We start from the raw sequence: 21,037 nt of genomic DNA on the forward strand, positions 1-21,037 counted from the left end.
GATTCCTTTACAGGATCTCCTCACTGGTCAACAAAAACACATTGAAGTCCCTAACAGGAGCCCTCGTACAAGGTTTCTTCGACTATGCATGCACCTCCTGGTACCACAGCATATCTAAGGCCCTTAAAACAAGGCTCCAGACTTCCCAAAACAAACTGATGAGGCTTCTAATTGGCCTCACTCCCCGAACCCACCTCACCCCTGCCCACTTTGACAGGCTGGAATGGCTTATGGTTGACGACAGAGTACACAGCATCTTGCAATGGACACCACCACCAAGATACACATGTACCTGTCTAAATACTTCCTTAATGTCAACAAAGTACACACCCACAACACCAGAGGGAGTTCAACAAACCATGTGCAACCCAGATTCGGCACAAACGAGGGCCTAAATTAATTTTGCTCCTATGCCACCAAAATGTGGAACGCTCTACCAACCGTCATTAAGACATGCTAATCCCTTGACTCCTTCAAAACTGCTCTCAAAGGGCACCTACGGACGGCTGCAATTCGAAACTGGCCCCCGTAAAATCTGAATCCCCCTCCCACCTCTTTTCAAGCGGCACTCCGTGCCGCGCTATGAGCTTGAAAAGAGGTGAGAGGAGGATTCAGATTTGACGGGGTTCTACGAGCAGATCTACGAGCTTGTAGATCTGCTTTTTGTGAAAATGTGACGCAAATCCTTGAATAGTATATATTCGTTTAACTCAAATCTTTGCTTCTGGGGGGGGGGTCCCTGGAACAACATATTTTCAGATGGGGGTCTGCGGCCAAATACAGATAATTTTGGAGGTCCTTGACATGGAAAAGGTTGAGCACCAACTTCTAAAGAAGCAGTCTAAATGGGTTAAGCGGAACCGAAGAGCTGAGCAATCAGCCTGCTATCGATCTGGTCTCCCAACGACTTATTGACCCGAGTAAGAGTGCCTTTCTGATAGCATCCTACCTATACATCGCTCTCTGTCTCGTACAACTGACCAGCATGGCCAGGGACCATGGACAACACAAGACATGGTGCAGACTTGCTTAGCCACATGCTAGTGTTTAACCTAACCACTCCAGCCCTATTTTCAAAATTGAATCGAAAAGGCATGCAAACGTATGCAAATATTCACCTATAAAAGGACGTGCCCAAAACAAGGGTGTGTCAGGGTTAAAGTGGATAAAGACACAGCTTTCTCCCATTATATTCCTACATAATGCCTACATTTTGTTTCCCGAACGTGTTTCGACGTCTCTTTATCTGTGCATTGGAATCACAAAGTATTCCACTGCCCAATCCGGTGCTCATGAGAGGAATATGGTTTGTGTGACAATCCGACGATAAATAAACACTTTTGACATTATGAGACTGTTGACAAAGGTACACACGGACACGCGGGATTAGTACAACAGGACACTACAGTACTGTACTGTACAGCACAGTGCACTCACACTGCATTAGGCCACTGACAAAGCTGCACATCATCGCTTAATTTTGAGGAAGTAGGCTAGGTGACGGAGCCCTCCCCCCCCCTCCCTCTCTGTCTCTCTGTGTCTATCTCTCTGTCTCTCTCTCTCTGTCTCTCTGTGTCTCTGACTCTCTCTCTCTCTCTCTCTCTCTCTCTCTCTGTCTCTCTCTCTGTCTCTCTCTCTGTCTCTCTCTCTCTCTGTGTCTCTGAGTCTCTCTCTCTCTCTCTCTCTGTGTGTGTGTCTCTCTCTCTCTCTCTCTCTGTCTCTCTCTCTCTGTGTGTCTCTCTCTCTCTCTCTCTCTCTCTCTCTCTCTCTCTCTCTCTCTCTCTCTCTCTCTCTCTCTCTCTCTCTCTCTCTCTCTCTCTGTATAATAATGCTGGGGTCATCACACTTGATCTTCCCAGAGTCAGCAACATTGGCCTGGGCCAATCACAGATGAGTTAGTGCTCACATGACATTGTTTATATCCCCACTCTGCTTGATTACCCTCTACTGCAGTACAATGAGAGAATGGGATTGGGGGGGGGGGGGGGGACCACAATACCACATCTCTTGTAAACTCTCCTCTAGATACTGTATGATCCTTTAATTCTACCAGTCTATAGAGTAACGTCAGTGTGGCCATACTGGCCATATTCTAACGTCTTGATAACGCTTGATAAGGTGTATTTAATGCAGTGATAACACATGAATCCGTTTCCAGCAGGTATGTGAAATCAGCTAATGTTCAGTTCACAAATTCGCTGACCTGAAATGACTTGTTTATTGCATTGTACAGATTTATCGATTTATAGTCGACAAGCACCTACTGTATGACTATTTGTCAACTTCCCTGGTCAAGTATAACAATAAAACCCCATAATAATGATAGAGAATGGAAAGTGTAAGATAGGAGGGAGAGAACAGATGAAGGGATGATGGAAGGAATGTGTCCCCTTGATTCTCTGGGTGTCCTGTTTCCTCTGGCCTGGTACGGTGTGTGCCTTCATGGGGGGCCTATTGATTGTGTGGTTGATTCCACTGACAGCCGCTCTTTTTCTTTCCCATGTTTGTGATTGTGAATGAGTATTTGTGCGTATAGAGCGGCACAGTCCCGCCCCCTGCGAGGGCACCGGACGAGAATTCACCATTAATTTTCCCCATAGACGTTTCGAAACGTATTTATTTAAACACCCGTATAAGCCTCGGACAAAGCCATCAGCCGAGCTGACAAATCATGACAATCAATAAACAATGTTTTTGGGGCCGAACAGATAATTAGAAAGACGGAAAAAAGAGCACTTTTTTCTGTTTTTTTTTCTTTGTGTGTGTGTGTGTGTGTGTGTGTGTGTGTGTGTGTGTGTGTGTGTGTGTGTGTGTGTGTGTGTGTGTGCGTGTGCGTGAGCGTGCGCGTGCGCGCGTTTGTGAAATTGTGAGAGAATAAAACAATGAAATTTAAAATTCAGTGTGTACAGTGGCAGCTATTGAGTACTGTTGTTGGTTGTGAGAATGAACAAAGGTGTGTGTAAAGGCTGGGAAAGTATTGGGGTTGTCTCTGCTATATTTGGCAGCCGTTGTTGTTCCTTATACCCATAGGGTACTGAGTGACATACCTATTGCACCTTGAAAAGCACACGACATGACTTTGTAAGTGTAACTCCAATGCACCGTGACCTATAAATATTTGTGTCCTTGTATGCATCTTGTGTGTGTGTGTGTGTGTGTGTGTGTGTGTGTGTGCGCTCTATGAACAGGACAATGAGAAGCGGACCCCCCTGCATGCCGCTGCCTACCTGGGAGACGCCGAGATCATTGAGCTGCTCATCCTCTCAGGTAAACGACAACGCACGGTGTGAGCCTGACACACCTGTTCCTACATTAATGTATTCCTTCCATCGAAGCTCTCCTAATACCCGCCTCTTATTGTGCTACTTTGGAAGCGTATCCTATCCATCCATCCATGCATTGTAGTGTTGATTTTGACAGCAAATTTAGATTTTTTTTTTTTTTAGTTTTAGTCATAGTCTCTTGAATAGTTTATTTAGTTTTAGTCACCCGGAATGTTTTAGTGTTGCTCTAGTTTTAGTCGACTAAATATCAGATTAAGTCGACTAAAATTTATTTTGGCGGGATCTCTTGTCCACTAGTTGTTATTTGTTGACAATTATCAATATTTTTGGTCTTAGCTTTTAGTCATCCATCCAAGTTTCCATAATTTTTTGTCAGTGAAAAAAGGTAGTCAACGAACATTGTTTCTCATAGTATTAGTCCATGAAATCAACACATTTATTCATCACTCCAAATCCTAGTATACCTTTTATTTTTATTTTATTTTTCTGTTGGAAGGATTTCATTCATCCATTCATTTCACTTTACAAATATTTAAAAAAAAATAATAATTTCATCGTCTACTCAGGCTTATGTGAACACCCCAGACAGTTTTTAAGGTACTTGATTCAGTATTTAGATATTTGATATTCATTGTAGCTGCCCCGCCCCCTTCCTGTAAATAAAAAAACCACAGCCCCCCTCACGTATTAGAAGGACAATATCAGTCACCAGAAAAAAGATGGGTATTTTCGATGAGATCAATAGATACAGATGGCGTGAGAGGGTGATGTACACTACATGTATGCCAATGAAAAGCAATAGCCTCACAGCTAGAAGGTCCTGGGTTCGATTCCCGCTGGGGATGCTGTGGGTTGGCGAAAGGGCCTTTCTGTGTGGAGTTTGCATGTTCTCCCCGTGTCCCCTAGGGTAGGTAGGTACCCTCACAAAAAACATGCAGTAATCCTGGTCTCTAAACTACCTCACCCTGGCCAGATGGAGGGGAAAGGAACTGGTCGGAATAACGTGTTCCTTCCAAGCGCTACGTCCGGCCGGGGAAACTCCCCCCCCCTGTCAGGTGAAAAGAAGCAGCTTGGACTCCTCATAGAAGGAAGCATGAGGTCAGTCCGCTGCCCCCCCCCCCCCCCCCCAGGTTGGCAGAGGAAGTGTAGCGCCCAGGATTACATTAGATAATTGACACTGGGTGAAAAAATTGGTTAAAAATGTGTGGATAAAAAAGCAATAGCAGCAATACTACTGATGCAACTGCTACCTTTCTCCTGGGGTTACCAAACTCCGCCTCCCTGAACCTGATCAGCTGACTTCACAGAAAGGCCATGCTGTCATGAAACACACAACACACGTGGTGGTGGTGGTGGTGTGTGTACAGCATGTTTAACATTCCTCGGTAACATGAAGGAGCAGCAACAGGTGCTGTGTCGGGGGACTATTTTAGCCCCCCGACAGACGTGCCACAAAAGGATCATGGGAGATTTACATACCCACCAGGCACCGCCACCGATGTCTCGTTGGGGTCTCATGTCCCAGAAGAACATCCTTCTAATTATGTTAGTGTTTATTTTGTCGACAAAAAATGTTCGTAGACCACCTTTTTTCACGGATTAAATGAAAACTAAGCATGATGACTAAAGCTAAGACTAAATATGTTGACAATTTTGTCAACAAATAAAAACTAGACTAAAATGTTAGGAAGGGACTATAGTGGACAAGAGATCCAGTATAAGTCATTTTACACTTGGTTGTATGCTGACGCGTTGTGAGCTTGTAGATCAGCTATTTTCAGCAAGTGTGACATCAGTCATTACGACGAAATCTTTGCTTCTGGGGGGTGCACTGGAACAACATATTTTCAGATGGGGGTCCGCGGCCATACAGTCAGTAAGGACGAGATCCATTCCAGCCGACCGCCGCGTCGGTCGTTAGTCGGACTACCGACCGTCGTGTCGGTAAAATGGATTTCGCCCTCCCTCCATACAGTACATATAATTCTGGGGTCCTTGACATGAAATAGTTTGAGAACCACTGATATAGAAACATAGGTTTTTCAGAAAACTGTCGGGATTTAGAAGACATTTGTAGAATCGTCCCCGGGTCTAATTGGGTTAAAGGGAAGTCATGCCTTTTCCAAACCTTATTTCCGTACCGCTCTCCAAAACAATATACATCGCAGTTGACATTTTTCTGCCCCAGTCAATGTGATATCTGAGTTAAATATACTATTCTTTGTATTCTGTCTGACTACCCCCCCCCCCCCCACACACACACACACACACACACTCTAATCTCTCTTCTCTGTGTCTTTCTCCATACTGTCCACACCCAGGAGCCAGAGTTAATGCCAAAGATAACAAGTGGCTGACTCCTCTCCACCGAGCTGTTGCCTCTGGCAGTGAGGTAAAACACAAACGCACGCACGCAGGTGCACGCGCACACACACACACACACACACACACACACACACACACACACACACACACACACACACACACACACACACACACACACACAGACACACACACACACACAGACACACACACACACACACACACACACACACACACACACACACACACACACACACACACACACACACACACACACACACAGAATACTAAAACAAGGTCTATGTGGAGGGGAAAACATTTCTATTAGCTAGTCTCAATAATATGGCCTCTAAAATGTTCTAGTTTGGAATTTCATGTTTATGGGGATAGACTTTGTACAACAGTAATGTGTTATACGGTGTCATAAAAAAATGTGCAGCTCAAATCTGATTGGTTGATAGCCATGGCACAATAACCATATACCACAGCTATGAAATAGAATACCTTCCATTCCAATGTTACTGCTTGTTTACCCGGTTTGTGGATAGATGACAATAAAAACCCCAAAGGGATGCCTGATTTCAACAAGAAATGGTTCAACGCTGTTGATTTGAAATGCATCAGCTGTGGCGTATATCTCGAACTGCCGAACGAGGGGCTTGAAATGAAACTACAATGTGCGTATCAGCAACGACCCGAGGGAGTGATGCACGTACGGAGAGGCAAGTCGGTCAGACTGGCGGATCTGTGCTCCTCACAACAAGTTCGGAAACGTAACTTTGGTCGATTATTACTCCCCTTTAATAATACCAATTGGTGGTGTATTTTATATCGTTTTTATCGTTGATTGGTCACCTTTACGATGAGGTACAGCTTGTAAAGACCAGGCATTCGTGCAATGAGCAACACAGCTAAACGTGTTGGTACTGGGTACTGCCCCCAAAACATTTGCCAAAATGGCAAATGGTTGGAATTCACCCTTGCTTTGAGTTGCTCAGTGGATTGGATGATTGCACTCCCACAGTAATGTGGAAAATTCACACCCGTGTGAAGTGAGGGGCGCTAATATATTAAAGTCTAACTCATGTTGATTAGGTGATGTAATGGTGATGTAAAACAAACAGTGCCAACACAAACATTAAACGCCATTAACAATAAAGAGACAATATGACGTAATGAGGCACCTTATGACGTAAATTTTCCCTTCATTGTCAACCAACATTGAACTAAAGACAAACATTAAACCTGTGTATAGGAGGGGCTCTGCGCCCCTCAAAAAACAACACAATATTGGCCACTTTATTAATATTACACTCCGTGTTAGGGAACTCAGTAGCATGTGGAAGATCCATACACAGCCACAACACCTTGGCTCCTCCTCATGCTGGTCACCGACCTAGCCACATTTTGCTGTGGGATGGAAACCCATTCCTCAACCAGGATTTTTTGCAAGTCGGCCAACGTGGTTCTGTTGGTCACTCTAGCACGTACAGCACACCCACACTGATCCCACAAGTGATCAATTGGGTTGAGGTCTGGAGACTCTGGACTCACGGCAGGCCATTCCATCCTCTCCACTCCCAAGTTCTGGAGGTACTGTGTGATGATCCTGGCTCTGTGGGGGGCGAGCATTGTAATCCTCCTGGAGGATGGCGTTGGGTCCCTGATTCTGAAGATAATGGGATCGCCACTGACTCCAAAATCTCATCCCAATATCTCACTGCATTGAGAGATTGCCTTCAATCATAACAAGTTCTGTCTTGCCTGTGAGAGAGATACCGCCCCATACCATGGCAAGCTGTTGTGGCTGTTTGTGTTTATTGATCTGATCTTCCACACGCTACTCGGTTTCCTAACACCAAGTGTAAAGTATATAACGTGTAACAATGTTGTTTTTTAAGTGGTGCAACCACTTCATTAACCCGTTTAGACCGTGTGGAGCCGCCCTAGCTAATCCAACCGATGGATTGCGTGGACGTGTACACACACGTCCTAGCGCAATTTTCATTCATATCAAACGAGAGATTTTTATTTTTTATTTTTTGGGTTGGCCTCTCCTTCTGCACCATACTCCTTGCTGTTCGTGCATGCGCGCTGCCGTTCACTTCCCTGTTTACCGCTCAGAAAGAAAGGCTCGTATCTCCTAATCTAAAGGGAGCTCTCCATGGTTTTGACCAGATGGATATACTAAGCTCTTCATTTCTGACTTCAACATGCCTCTCGTTTAAAATATGAATGCGAGGGATTATCGAGCGACTTTATCGTAATTGTGATTGTGTTAAGGAGCTATGTGTGTCCCTGGGTCCCTGGGTGGGTCTGTCCGAGCACAAAAATAGTGTTTGGTTTGTTTTCACAACCAAGTGTCACTGTTACGCAAGCCTAACACACACACACACACACACACACACACACACACACACACACACACACACACACACACACACACACACACACACACACACACACACACACACACATATTTTACGGGGGCTGTTTGTTGTATATTGCTGATTTTGTGTATTCTGTATTCGGCTACATTGACAAATTAGGACCTGCCCCTCAATTGTACTCGAGTTTAAATAAAAGTTCTGATGATGATGTTGTGTGTGTGCAGGATGCGGTGTCCGTGCTGCTGAAACACAATGCCGACGTGAATGCCCGTGACAAGAACTGGCAGACCCCGCTCCACGTGGCCGCCAGTAACAAGGCGGTGGGCTGTGCCGAGGCCCTGGTCCGCTTGCTCAGCAACGTCAACGTGTCTGACCGGGCCGGTCGCACCGCCCTGCACCACGCCGCCTTCAGTGGACACACCGAGGTTGGTCAGTTTCCTGTGCTTTTTATTTTTAATGGTTCTTTTGTGGCTTTCGCCTTTATTTTTTTATAGAGGGACAGACAGTAGGCTGACAGGAAATGGGGAGGGGGGGGGGGTGACGTGCAGTAAAGGCCGTCGGGATCGGGAGTTGAACCCGTGGCACACTGCCAGACTGGACTGGTCCACTGAGCCCACACACAGGAACAGTTTTGACGTGGGTTTTGACATGTATAATAATTTTGGAAATATTCAAATTTGCCCCTTACGCACGAGATCGGTATCGGCCAATCATGAGATAATTGATCGGGATCGGTCCCAAAAATCCTGATCGGAGCTTCCCTAATATACGTCTCTGTCTAATAGGCCTAGTTTCTGTACTTGTTTTTTGGCGCAGGATTAAATCCTCCTCGCCAGACTCAACACACACACACACACACACACACCTTTAAAATTGTGACATTCAGCAAATTCATGCGTGCAACCCTGCAATCTACTCTGTGCCTCCTACACGCCGTACTAACTGTGGTAACTGTAAGTGTGTTAACCTTTCCTGGTATTCTTTCAAACCTGGTATTCATTTAGTATTGTCTTCTCTGAACCTTCTCAATGTTCTCGGTGTATTTGATTTTATAAGGGCACCCGACTGAGCTTGCAAATTCAAGACGATATCTCACCAACATGACATCTTCTGAGACATCTTGACATGTTTGGCTTTCTTTCTGACCGTTCTCAGCCATGCGTCAGGATATTCCCAATTAATCTCTCTCTCTCTCTCTCTCTCTCTCTCTCTCTCTCTATCTCTTCCTCTCTGTGTGTGTGCTTTAGATGGTAAGACTGCTGTTGTCCAGAGGAGCCAACATCAATGCATTTGATAAGAAGGACAGGAGAGCCATTCACTGGGCAGCATACATGGGTGAGAATCTCACACATTGCAAACCTTACGCTCAGGAAATGTCGTGGATGAATGAATGCTAATGTGCTAGAGAGGGCATCAAGTAGTAACCCTTTAACTGTCTTAATAGGAAAATACAAGACTACTGACTAAAAGTAACGTGGTCTCCCTGCAAACCTCACCTATGAATAGGAAGTTACTTGTGTGCAGGGTCCTTTAAAGAAGCTGCACAAATTGCAAAGCCGTGTTCAGTGGCGAGGCCCCACTATGCCGCTTGTGTCCATTTCAACTTGCATGATGGTGGCCGTCTTTCTCCTTTGGCCGTATGGAAGTAGCAATCTTTTATGAACACTTAAAGCATAAGTACACACAAGCTGCTGGTACTACATAAGAACTGTGTGGCAGTTCCTCAGAGATCTGTTGAAATGATAATGCTGTTTTCATCAGTGCAACCCGCAGCCGCACTGCTCTTCCCACCAGTTTTGTTTTTGGCAGCAAATTTTTATTTTAGTTTTGGTCATAGTCTCTTCAATAGTTTATTTAGTTTCAGTCACATTTTAGTCACCTGGAAAGAATGTTTTAGCGTTAGTCTAGTTTTACTCGACTAAATATCATACGATTTTAGTCGACTAAATCTACAGTTAATTTAGTCGAGCAAAATGTATTTTGGCGGGCCTTGAAGCCGGCATAATGAAAATAGCTGATCTATAAGCCCACGTTGTGAGCTTGTAGATTGTTTATTTTCAGCATGCAACTAATTGTAAAATGACTTATAGTGGATCTCTTGTCCACTAGTCCCTTCCTAACATTTTAGTCTACTTTTTATTTGTTGACGAAATTGTCAATATATTTAGTCTTAGTTTTTAGTCATCGTAGCTTAGTTTTCATTTAGTTTCCATAGTTTTCGTCAGTGGAAAAAGGTCTTAGTCTTAGTTTTAGTCGACAAAATCAACACTGGTTGTGCGTTCCCTCGAGGAGAAAGATGACCAGTCCAGTCTGCATGTTCACCATTTACACACAGGTGTCCAGTAACTGCTCAGTGTGACCCATAACGATATCATAATATCATCATATTGCATTACGCTTAATATAGCAGTTCAAGCAGACAGCGATGAAGCAATCTATTACAGTAACTAGTTTAGGGGTGGGCAACTTTGACCATGGAGACAGACACTATATTTCCACATTGATATACTGTCGTATCAAAAATACTACAAGCTCAAAATGTGTCGTACTGCTTGTAGATCTGCTATTTTGCTAAATTTCTATCCTGAATGATTATTTTTTCACTATTTTTTAATTGGAATCCTGAAAAGTATATTTTTGTATTTACTTTCAAATTTGCATTTAGTTATACTTATGGTTAACTTTATGAACTTAAATGCAAATACAAAAAAAAAAAGACAATGAAATTGTATTCCTAGTCATTAAGCCACTAATTTATAGGCTGAAGTAATTTAAGCGGGTCATGTTTGCATGTTTAGATTTGTAACAGCTGAAATCAACAGACCGGGAAGCGCACGGCTTCCTCCTCTGGCAGTTTCTCCATTGTAAACGATAGGGACTCAATTTCCCATAACCCATTTTGACAAAAAAAAGAATTGATACATTTCTTCTAAATCATGACCGTTTTCTGAAAATCCTATCTTTCTATGTCAGTGGTGCCCAACCTTTTTCATGTCAGGACCCCCAGAATTATCTGTATTTGGCTGCGGACCCTCATCTGTAAATATGTTGTTCCAGGGACCCCCCAGAAGCAAAGATTTGAGTTAAAAACGTTCGCCGATTTGCGCCGATTTTTCAAAAATAGCAGACCTACAAGCTCGTATGACCTTGTAGATCTGCTATTTTTCAATAGCTAAAGTGTAACATAATGTTAACACCAAAAGGGGTTCCCGCCCAGAATGGTCCCATGTCTGATTTCCACACTCTCCTCATCCCATGCAAGGCTTTCCAGGCAAGTGCTCTCCGAACCTTCATGGCGTGAATAAAATGAATGACGTTGTTGTATAAATGTGTGTGAAACGGCCTCAGGTCACCTGGAGGTGGTGAAGCTGCTGGTGTCCGGCGGAGCGGAGGTGGACTGCAGGGATAAGAAGATGTACACGCCGCTGCACGCCGCTGCCTCCAGTGGCATGAACAGCACGGTGCGCTACCTGCTGGGCCTGGGTGTCCAGGTCAGAACGCACGCACGCACGCACGCACGCACGCACGCACGCACGCACGCACGCACGCACGCACGCACGCACGCACGCACATACATACACACACAGATCATAGTGTCTCAACGTCTTCACGTCAAGGACCCCCAGAATTATCTGAATTTGGCTGCGGACCCCCATCTGAAAATATGTAGTTCCAGGGACCCCCCAGAAGCAAAGATTTGAGTTAAAAGCATTCACTCTGAAAGCATATATATATGAAAGCTTGCGCCACGTTTTCACGATTGGAAATTGGACATAAGTAGAAAAACCTCAAAAAACGTATGTGCAGTAATTAAAGGTCTGGTGATGTTTTTTTTCCAACATTTTTTAACATTCAGTAGATTTTCTGTGGTCTTGGGTTTTCTGGCTCAGACAAGTGCTCTGATTTGCCTGTGTACTGTGAGGTAAGAGTCCACAAATCCCATATATGACATAACAATTTGCCAGCAGATGTCATATCACTGTTGAGGGATTTTGCCTGTTTTCATTGCAGCTCAACAGGCTTCAGAACACACAGAGAAAACCCAAGACCACAGAAAATCCACTGAATGTTCAAAGTTCAGGTTGTGTGGGTGTAATTGAGGCCATAAAAACCTAAAAGAAAAACTAAAACTAAATAACAATGGATTTCATGAAACCTTTAAGTAAAGGCCCTTGGTTACTTCTCACCACTGCTTGTCTTGTGTGTGTGTGTGTGTGTGTGTGTGTGTGTGTGTGTGTGTGTGTGTGTGTGTGTGTGTGTGTGGTGTGTGTGTGTGTGTGTGTGTGTGCAGATCAACGTGGCGAACGGCTACGGTAACACAGCGCTCCATGTGGCGTGTTACAACGGGCAAGACGTGGTGGTCAATGAACTCCTCGAGGCTGGAGCTAGCGTCAACCAGGTAACGGTGTTGATGGCACATCATTTCGATTGTTAGCTTTACTTTACTTTGTAATAGTTTCCATTTTAGTTTGTCACATTTTAGTCAGCTGGAATGTTTTAAGTGTTGGTCTCAATGAGAGGGGCTTCTCTGAATTTTCCCTGTGTTTTCTCAGGTCAATGAGAGGGGCTTCTCTGCGCTCCATTTTGCCTCCTCTTCACGCCAGGGGGCGCTGTGTCAGGAGCTGCTGCTGGCCAACGGAGCTCACGTCAACATTAAAGTGAGTACCTTCACTGTGTGTGTGTGTGTGTGTGTGTGTGTGTGTGTGTGTGTGTGTGTGTGTGTGTGTGTGTGTGTGTGTGTGTGTGTGTGTGTGTGTGTGTGTGTGTGTGTGTGTGTGTGTGTGTGTGTGTGTGTGTGTGTGTGTGTGTGTGTGTGTGTGTGTGGTCGAGGGGGGGGGGGGGGGGCTCTCTCTCTCTTGAGGCTAAACCCAACCAATATGGTATTCTTGGAACCAATACCAATTGTGATATATTCCATTTGCCAAAAAAGAAAACGATTATTCATCTGAACATTTCTAACCCTAGTGCTGAAATGAGTACTGCACTCAAGCCACAGTCCCTTTTCTCTGCACGCTGTCAAACACGCTCTGTCCTTTGCTCGGTCTGTATCAAACTGTCATGTCTGTCTTGTTTTTCCTGTCGTTCTTCTCTCTCCAGAGTAAGGATGGCAAGACTCCCCTCCACATGGCTGCTGCCGAAGGCAGGTTCTCTCGCTCTCAAGCCCTCATTACAAATGGTGAGCCTGCTGGCGTGTGTGTGTGTGTGTGTGTGTGTGTGTGTGTGTGTGTGTGTGTGTGTGTGTGTGTGTGTGTGTGTGTGTGTGTGTGTGTGTGTGTGTGTGTGTGTGTGTGTGTGTGTGTGTGTGTGTGTGTGTGTGTGTGTGTGTGTGTGTGTGTGTGTGTGTGTGTGTGTGTGTGTGTGTGTGTGTGTGTGTGTGTGTGTGTGTGTGTGTGTGTGTGTGTGTGTGTGTGTGTGTGTGTGTGTGTGTGTGTGTGTGTGTGTGTGTGTGTGTGTGTGTGTGTGTGTGTGTGTGTGTGTGTGTGTGGTGAGGCACCCACAGATGGCAGGTCTGTCTCGGGGCAACTGTTCATTGCCTGCTCTTATTTCCAACCCTCTTCCTGTAATGTGTACAATATTACCTTTGGATGTGTGATTTTCATGAATGGTATTAATATGTCCCAGTGCTGCCTTGATGCATGGCCTTAAAACGTGTGTGTGTGTGTGTGTAGGAGCGGAGGTTGACTGCGAGGACAAGAGTAAAAACACAGCCCTTCACATCGCTGCTCGTTATGGCCATGAGCTCATAATCACCACACTACTCAACCACGGAGCACTCACCACCAGGTACCGTATACAGTACAGCAGTGGTTCCCAGACCTTTTCATGTCAAGGGCCCCCAAATTGACACTAATTAGCCCGTGGACCCCATTTGAAAAGATATGCCAGGGACCCCCCATGAGAGAAGACTTTTATAGCTCTAGCAGTGATTCTCAACCCGTTTAATTTCAAGAACCCCCAGTTTGACATGCATTAGTCTACGGACCCCCATTTAATGGCATTTCTATCTCTGGGACCCCCAATTGATATTGTAAAATCTAAATTAATTTAACTTTGTCTCAGAGCGCCGCCGCACTTGCATTTTCAACAGCGAGCACCTTTAGTTGGAAACTGCCAGTCAGGAAGTAAAGAAATGTCCCGCGATTGTCATTTAATCCACCCAAAACAGGATTAAAGGATCATATCCTATCAGGAGGATCGTATCAGAGAAATGAGCCGCAAATCAAGCTTGTTTTTGGTCTAAAAAGAAGAATCCGAGATATTACCGTTCTAAAACCTGCATAAGACAGCGGAAATTCCATTTCCGGGTTTTTTTTCCCCCACCGCATCGGAACCGGAGTGTTATGAGCGCATACAGGACACAATTAATCACCGTAATCAATTGATGGCGTATGGATGCAGCAGCGGCGTTTTTTTGTCCTTGAGCTTTGCTGCTGGTGTCCTGTGGGGAGGTTTGTGACCGTCCCTCTATGTGTGGGGGGAGGTTTGTGACCATCTCTCTATGCTGGGGGGAGGTTTGTGACCGTCCCTCTATGTGTGTGTGTGTGTGTGTGTGTGTGTGGGGGGGGGGGGGGGGGGGGGGGGGGGTTGTGACCATCTCTCTATGCTGGGGGGAGGTTTGTGACCATCTCTCTATGCTGGGGGGAGGTTTGTGACCATCCCTCTGTGTATGTCTCGTCTCTCTCCCCTAGGAGAGGAGTTCATGGGATGTTTCCACTGCACCTGGCAGCTCTCAGTGGCTTCTCCGATTGCTGCCGGAAGCTGCTGACCTCAGGTCAGCGCGCACACACACACACACACACACACACACACACACACACACACACACACACACACACACACACACACACACTCACACTCACATTCACACACATCCACTCTCACCAGAATATTACTCGGCTGCCATTACGAACTGACATCATGAACCAATGTTGTATTTGTTCAGACTTGGACATAGACTCTTCTGACGACTCTGGAAGAACCTGTCTCCACGCGGCGGCAGCTGGCGGGTAAGTGTGTTTCTACACCACAACATGCTCTTGAGCATTCAAGCTGTCATGCCAATCCGCTCCCTACACATCTACTGTACAATGATCTCCTCAAGTCTTTTGCTAACGCCAATGATACGGTTTTTAATTGTTATGATTATTATACCAGGAACCTGGAGTGTCTGAACCTGCTGCTGAACACAGGAGCCGACTTCAATAGGAAAGACCACTTTGGGAGGTGAGGTTTCAGCCTTTGAACTAGATATTTTTTCTGCTGATATTGGCAGTATCAGTATTATTACTATTATTTATTTATTTATTTATTTATATATCATCAGTTACTTGCAGTACTTCTGTATCAACTCATGTTTTCTAGGCTCTAGATTCTAACCGTTCTGCATTGGAGGTAACTAACTCTAATTAAAGGACCACTTCACCACTTTTCAACATCTCTTCATATAATTGGTCCTCACTAATGTTCATGATAAAACGCCACCATTTTTACCTACTCAGTCTGTGTCTCATAGGAGGGCTTTGGGCAGTTCGGACACCCGTCCACCAGTGACATCATCATTAGGCAGATTTGTTTTAAAATATATTTAGATTTTTATTATCATGAGAACGATGGCTTCAACTTTTGCATTGCAACTTTTCAGGAAAAGAAAGCCTGCCGTTTCTATTAGCTTGGATTCACCATCGATGATGTCACTGGTGGACGGGTTTCTGAACTGCCCACAGCCTTCCTATGAGACACAGAATTAGTAGAAAAAAATTGTGGTATTTTATCATGAACATTAGTTAGGACCAATTATAGGAAGAGAAGTTGAAAAGTGGTGAAGTGGTCTTTATCGTCATTAATTATTTTTGCGCCAAGTCCTTATATATGCGGACCCTGCCGCTAGGGGACGTTATTTGCTAGGTCCGTATCTATACGGACCCCAACGTATACTCCGTGTATATAATGGTTGAGCCCCACTGCAGGGGCAACTTTGGTCCGGTTGCTATGCAACGCTTCCGCCACCACCAGCTATGGGACGTTAAAACTTTTCTCCGTTTACCTCAATTCAAAGTAGGATTTTCAAACCTCCATAAGTCGGAATTTTGGAGAGCTGTCATTGGTGGATCTTCTGCCATCCAAAGTTCGGATGTCAGTTGTGACTTTGTATCGATCCCGACGTTTCTGACGTAAACAGTGTGCGCTCGCGCTAATGATAGCATAGTGTGTGTGTGTTGAGTGTGTGTGGCGCAGGGGGGCGGGCAAACTCCTTCTCTTAAAGTGAACGCTGATGGTGGCACTGGGAACTGGGATTTATGCTAACAGCTAGCCACAATAAAAGAGTGCACACCTGTGGTTCCGAAAGGCATCGCAGAAGTGCATTAATGACGATAAAGAACACCCTCTAGTGTAATATTGCAATTATACAACAGTTATACCCTTATAACTAATGAATGACAGATGTAGTCACTACGACCACAAATGTCCTAAGAAACTAGCTAGCATAGCCACCGAGTCTGCTGCACTCTGAGAGAAAAGTTTGTTTGTTTCGATTAGCCGTTCCTACATCGTGGTTTAAGCACGGCTAGAAAGCTGTTTCAACCAATCAGATTGTTTCCTCAAAACGACCTGTTGTGTATTAATTGACCATAGTCAACAGCGGCCATTTTGCTCTGACACAATTCTCTGGTTTCCCCCCGCCCCCCCCCACCCCGGTATGATGTTGCATCTAAATGTTCAGCGTGTGAAATTGATTGAATTCTGGTCAATTGGCTGGGTCATCATCACCACCACCAGCTACTCTGTACTGTGTTGGTGTCCCAGTGAGTGAGAACTAACGGTTTGACCATCCATCCATCCATCCCCCCAGGACACCACTCCACTATGCCTCGGCCAACTGTAACTACCAGTGTGTCTTTGCCCTGGTGGGCTCCGGCGCCAGTGTCAACGAGGTGGACCAGAGAGGCTGCAGCCCCCTGCACTACACCGCCGCAGCCGACACGGAGGGAAAGTAAGCCTTACTCGGTGGTGGGGAAAAGTTTAGACCAAATGTGTCACCTTATAGCTCTTGACCATTATTTTAAACTTTAGCTGTTGAAAAATAGCAGATCTACAAGCTCATAGCGCGGCACCGAGTGCCGCGCTACGAGCTTGCAGATCTGCTATTTTTGAAAAATCGTGAAAATGTGGCGCAAAATCTTTGAATATATATATATATATAAATATATATATATATATATATATTCTTTCACAGCGAACATTTTTAACTCAAATATTTGCTTCTGGGATGAAAAATGAAAACTATTCATGATACAAAATCAACACTGCACTGTGGAGATGGACACATGCCGAGGGGTGGTAGCAGAGAGAGATAGGTGGCGATCTAACTATTTCCGTAGACAACGCCCTGGTAACGTCTGTCCCAACAGCCAGGAACCTTGGTGTTGTCCTGGACAGTCAGCTCTCGTTCAAAACTCACATCACAGCTGTCACTCGATCCTGTAGGTTCACACTCTATAACATACGACGAATTAGACCGTTCCTCACCCAGGAATCATCCCAGCTCCTAATCCAGACAACAGTCCTGTCAAAACTTGACTATTGTAACTCTCTCCTTACTGGCCTACCGGCATGTGCACTGAAGCCTCTCCAACTGATCCAAAATGCCGCAGCTCGCTTGGTCTTCAACCAGCCAAAATTCTCACATGTCTCCCCCCTGCTCCGCTCCCTGCACTGGCTCCCGGTCGCTGCCCGCACAGAATACAAAACTCTGATGTTGGCATTTAAAGCAACCAAAGGTATGGCTCCCCCATATCTTGCCAGCATGATTGAACCCTACAAACCCTCCCGCGCACTCAGATCAGCCAACGCAGGGAAGCTGGTAGTACCCTCACTAAAAACGCCGGGACAACGCTCCACACGTCCCAAACTCTTCTCCCTTCTGGCCCCAAAACTGTGGAATGCACTTCCCGTTGCAATCAGAACTGCAGCATCACTCCCGATCTTCCGCCGTAGTCTGAAAACCCACCTTTTCAGACTCCATCATGGCCCATAGCACTTACACTACCCCCCTTAGACAGCACTTCTTAGACTTATATAGCATTTGAAACAGACTTATAGCATGTCATGTAGACAGCACAATAAGTGCATTGTATGTAGTCATAGCACTTCATAGTATATAGTGTATAGTAGTCATAGCACTTCATAGTATATATGTACAGCATAGTATAGCATATATGTGTAGTTTATATGTATAGTGTCATTATATAGATATGTTCTAGTTATAGTTTATATGTATAGTGTCATTATATAGATATGTTCTAGTCACGTTCTTAGCTTACGCATGTTTCGCGATAAATGCTTTTTTACATATGTGATGTATTCCCATGCTTTTTGTTCTTGCTTATTGTAAATCGCTCTGGATTAAGAGCGTCTGCTAAATGCCTAAATTGTAAATTGTAAATTGTAACCAAGCCCCCAGTAAGGCTATCCAACGTTGAAGCTGCCACTACCTACTGGCGCAAAGTGGAACTGCAGCACTTTCATGGAGGTGGACGGACGTTCATGACGTCACGTGCGTCAGCCCCGGAACTCAAACTTGAGGTCCGGGGCTAGGCTAGGCTAAACTTCCGCTCGCTCGAGCCATTGAGTTATAATTGCACTTCCGGCAGTCTTCCGGGTGCTTCAAAACGCCACTGAGTAAATGGTAAATGGTGCATTTATATAGTGCCTTTATCCAAGGCGCTTTACATAGATTGTGCATCAATTCACCCATTCACACACACATGATGGCAGCGGAAACCATGCAAAGCACCAACCAGCACATCAGGAGCAATTTGGGGTTCAGTGTCTTGCTCAAGGACACTTCGACACTAACTCTGGGGGAGCCCGGGTTCGAACAGGCAACCTTGCGGTTACCATCCAGCCACTCTACCCCTAGCTGGGGGGCGGGGCTAACGCTCCGGTTCGGTCTCTATCCTTTTATTTCTCTATGGGGCGAATATGTGAAACTGGTCCTGGTTGGGGTGAGAAGAACTCATTTTGTTTTCTCCGTTTACCTCAGGTGTCTGGAGTACCTCCTGAGAAATGACGCTAACCCAGGAATACGAGACGGACAGGGCTACACCCCGGTGCACTATGCCTCCGCCTACGGACACATCCTCTGCCTGGAGCTGGTGGGGAACCAATAACGGAATGTTTAACCCATTTAGACCTGAGGCCGCCTCAAAGTCATACGATTAGTCACACACGTTACCGCAGTGAAATTTGTTCTCCGCATTTGACCCATCTTTTGGAGCGGTGAGCCGCAGCCGTGCCACGCTTGGGAATCATTTGATTAGTTGATTTGACCCCCCAATCCAACCCATTGATGCCGAGTGCCAAGCAGGGAGGCATTGGGTCCCATTGTTACAGTCTTTGGTATAACCCGGGCTGGGGATCGAACCCCCGACCTCCCAGTCTCAGGGCAGACACTCTAAGCACAAGGCCACTGTCTGGTCAGCCTCTGTGTCGCCTTATAGCTTTCAACCACTTTTAACTGTTATTTTAAACTTTTAGCTGGTAAATTATTAGATCTTCAAGCTTGTAGATCTGCTTTTTTTTTAAATGTTTTAAAAATGTGTGCAAATCTTTGAATATTATATTCTTTCACAGTGAACATTTTTAACTCATATTTGCTTCTGGTGGGGGTGGGGGGTCCATGGAACAACATATTTTCTGATGGGGGCTCCGCGGCCAAATACAGATAATTATTCTGGGGGTCCTTGACATGAACATGTCCACTGAAACGTTTTTTGCAGAAATATATTTATAGAATCTGTTCTCAGGTCTAAATGGGCTAATAATAATTCTAATAAAATTAAAATTATGATGTATAAAAACAATCCAGTGTGTAGTAATGTCCCCCCTGCAAACAGCTGGTATACTTAACAAGTATTCTTTTTTCTTTTTACTTCCAGATGGCCGCTGAGACACCTCTTGATGTGGTAATTACATTACATTATTACATTATAGTCATTTAGCAGACGCTTTTATCCAAAGCGACTTACAATAAGTGTATTCAACATAGGTAGGGAACAAAAACTACTAATCACCAGAAGTCTTTAGTGCATTTTCTGCAAAAACAAGCAACCAAGAGTATACCTAGCGCTAAGGTAAAAGTGCAATATATCAGCTACCTATTTCCTTAACCGGATGAGACAAAATAGCTAAATCAAATGAGCATGAGCTAAAACAAATAAGTGTATCGACTAAACAAGATCCAATAAACAATACAACAATAGAAAACAAACGTACAACTAGTTAACAACAAGTAGGTCAGGCAGAGAGGAAGGGTAGTGTTTCCTGAAGAGGTGGGTTTTCAACCTGCGGCGAAATATGGGCAGTGACTCTGCTGTCCTAACATCAGTGGGGAGTTCATTCCACCACTGTGGGGCCAGAACAGAAAAGAGTCGTGACCGTGTGGATCGGCCAGAAGGACCCTTGAGTGACGAGGCAGTCAGTCGCCCCGAGGTGGCAGACCGAAGTGGTCGGGCAGGGGTGTAGGCATCGACCATAGCCCGGAGATAGGAAGGAGCTGTTCCTTTCACTGCCCTATAGGCTAACACCAGGGTTTTGAACTGGATGCGGGCCGCTACGGGGAGCCAGTGTAGAGAACGGAGAAGGATGGTTGTGTGGGAGAACTTGGGGCGGTTGAACACCAGACGAGCCGCAGCTTTCTGAACAAGCTCCAGAGGTCTGATGGCAGATGCCGGAGCACCAGCAAGGAGGGAGTTGCAGTAGTCCAGGCGGGAGATGACGAGAGCCTGGATGAGTAATGAATAGTAATCCCAACATTACATATTTCATTAATTCAATAAAATAATAAGTGAAACAACTTGTAAAAGGGGGAAAAGAGCCCCCTCTGCTGGTCAAAAATATGAGTGCAGTTATGATTCTGCATTTTGAGGAGATAATCATGTTTAGTCGAAGGGGAATTTGGATGGTTACAGCAACCAGTAGCAGAATACTGGATGGTTACAACAACCAGTAGCAGAATACTGGATGGTTACAGCAACCAGT

The 21,037-nt window shown here is 45.1% G+C and overlaps 1 protein-coding gene across 1 annotated transcript in view; it reads left to right on the top strand.

The window, feature by feature from the left end:
- Positions 1-3,190: 3,190 nt before the first annotated feature.
- LOC306937796 (serine/threonine-protein phosphatase 6 regulatory ankyrin repeat subunit A-like) overlaps positions 3,191-21,037 on the top strand; it is a 33,208-nt gene continuing 15,361 nt past the window's right edge. The window contains exons 1-15 of the mRNA XM_079521748.1: positions 3,191-3,267; positions 5,606-5,676; positions 8,221-8,421; positions 9,244-9,331; positions 11,345-11,487; positions 12,288-12,395; positions 12,550-12,654; positions 13,094-13,172; positions 13,666-13,780; positions 14,686-14,768; positions 14,940-15,003; positions 15,152-15,220; positions 16,848-16,988; positions 19,041-19,152; positions 19,936-19,962. Of these exons, the coding sequence (XP_079377874.1) occupies positions 9,244-9,331; positions 11,345-11,487; positions 12,288-12,395; positions 12,550-12,654; positions 13,094-13,172; positions 13,666-13,780; positions 14,686-14,768; positions 14,940-15,003; positions 15,152-15,220; positions 16,848-16,988; positions 19,041-19,152; positions 19,936-19,962 (1,134 nt within the window). The 5' untranslated portion in view covers positions 3,191-3,267; positions 5,606-5,676; positions 8,221-8,421. The remainder of the gene's footprint in view (positions 3,268-5,605; positions 5,677-8,220; positions 8,422-9,243; positions 9,332-11,344; positions 11,488-12,287; positions 12,396-12,549; positions 12,655-13,093; positions 13,173-13,665; positions 13,781-14,685; positions 14,769-14,939; positions 15,004-15,151; positions 15,221-16,847; positions 16,989-19,040; positions 19,153-19,935; positions 19,963-21,037) is intronic.

Source organism: Electrona antarctica (assembly GCF_951216825.1).
Source record: "Electrona antarctica genome assembly, chromosome: 15".
NCBI classification, from domain to species: Eukaryota; Metazoa; Chordata; class Actinopteri; order Myctophiformes; family Myctophidae; genus Electrona; species Electrona antarctica.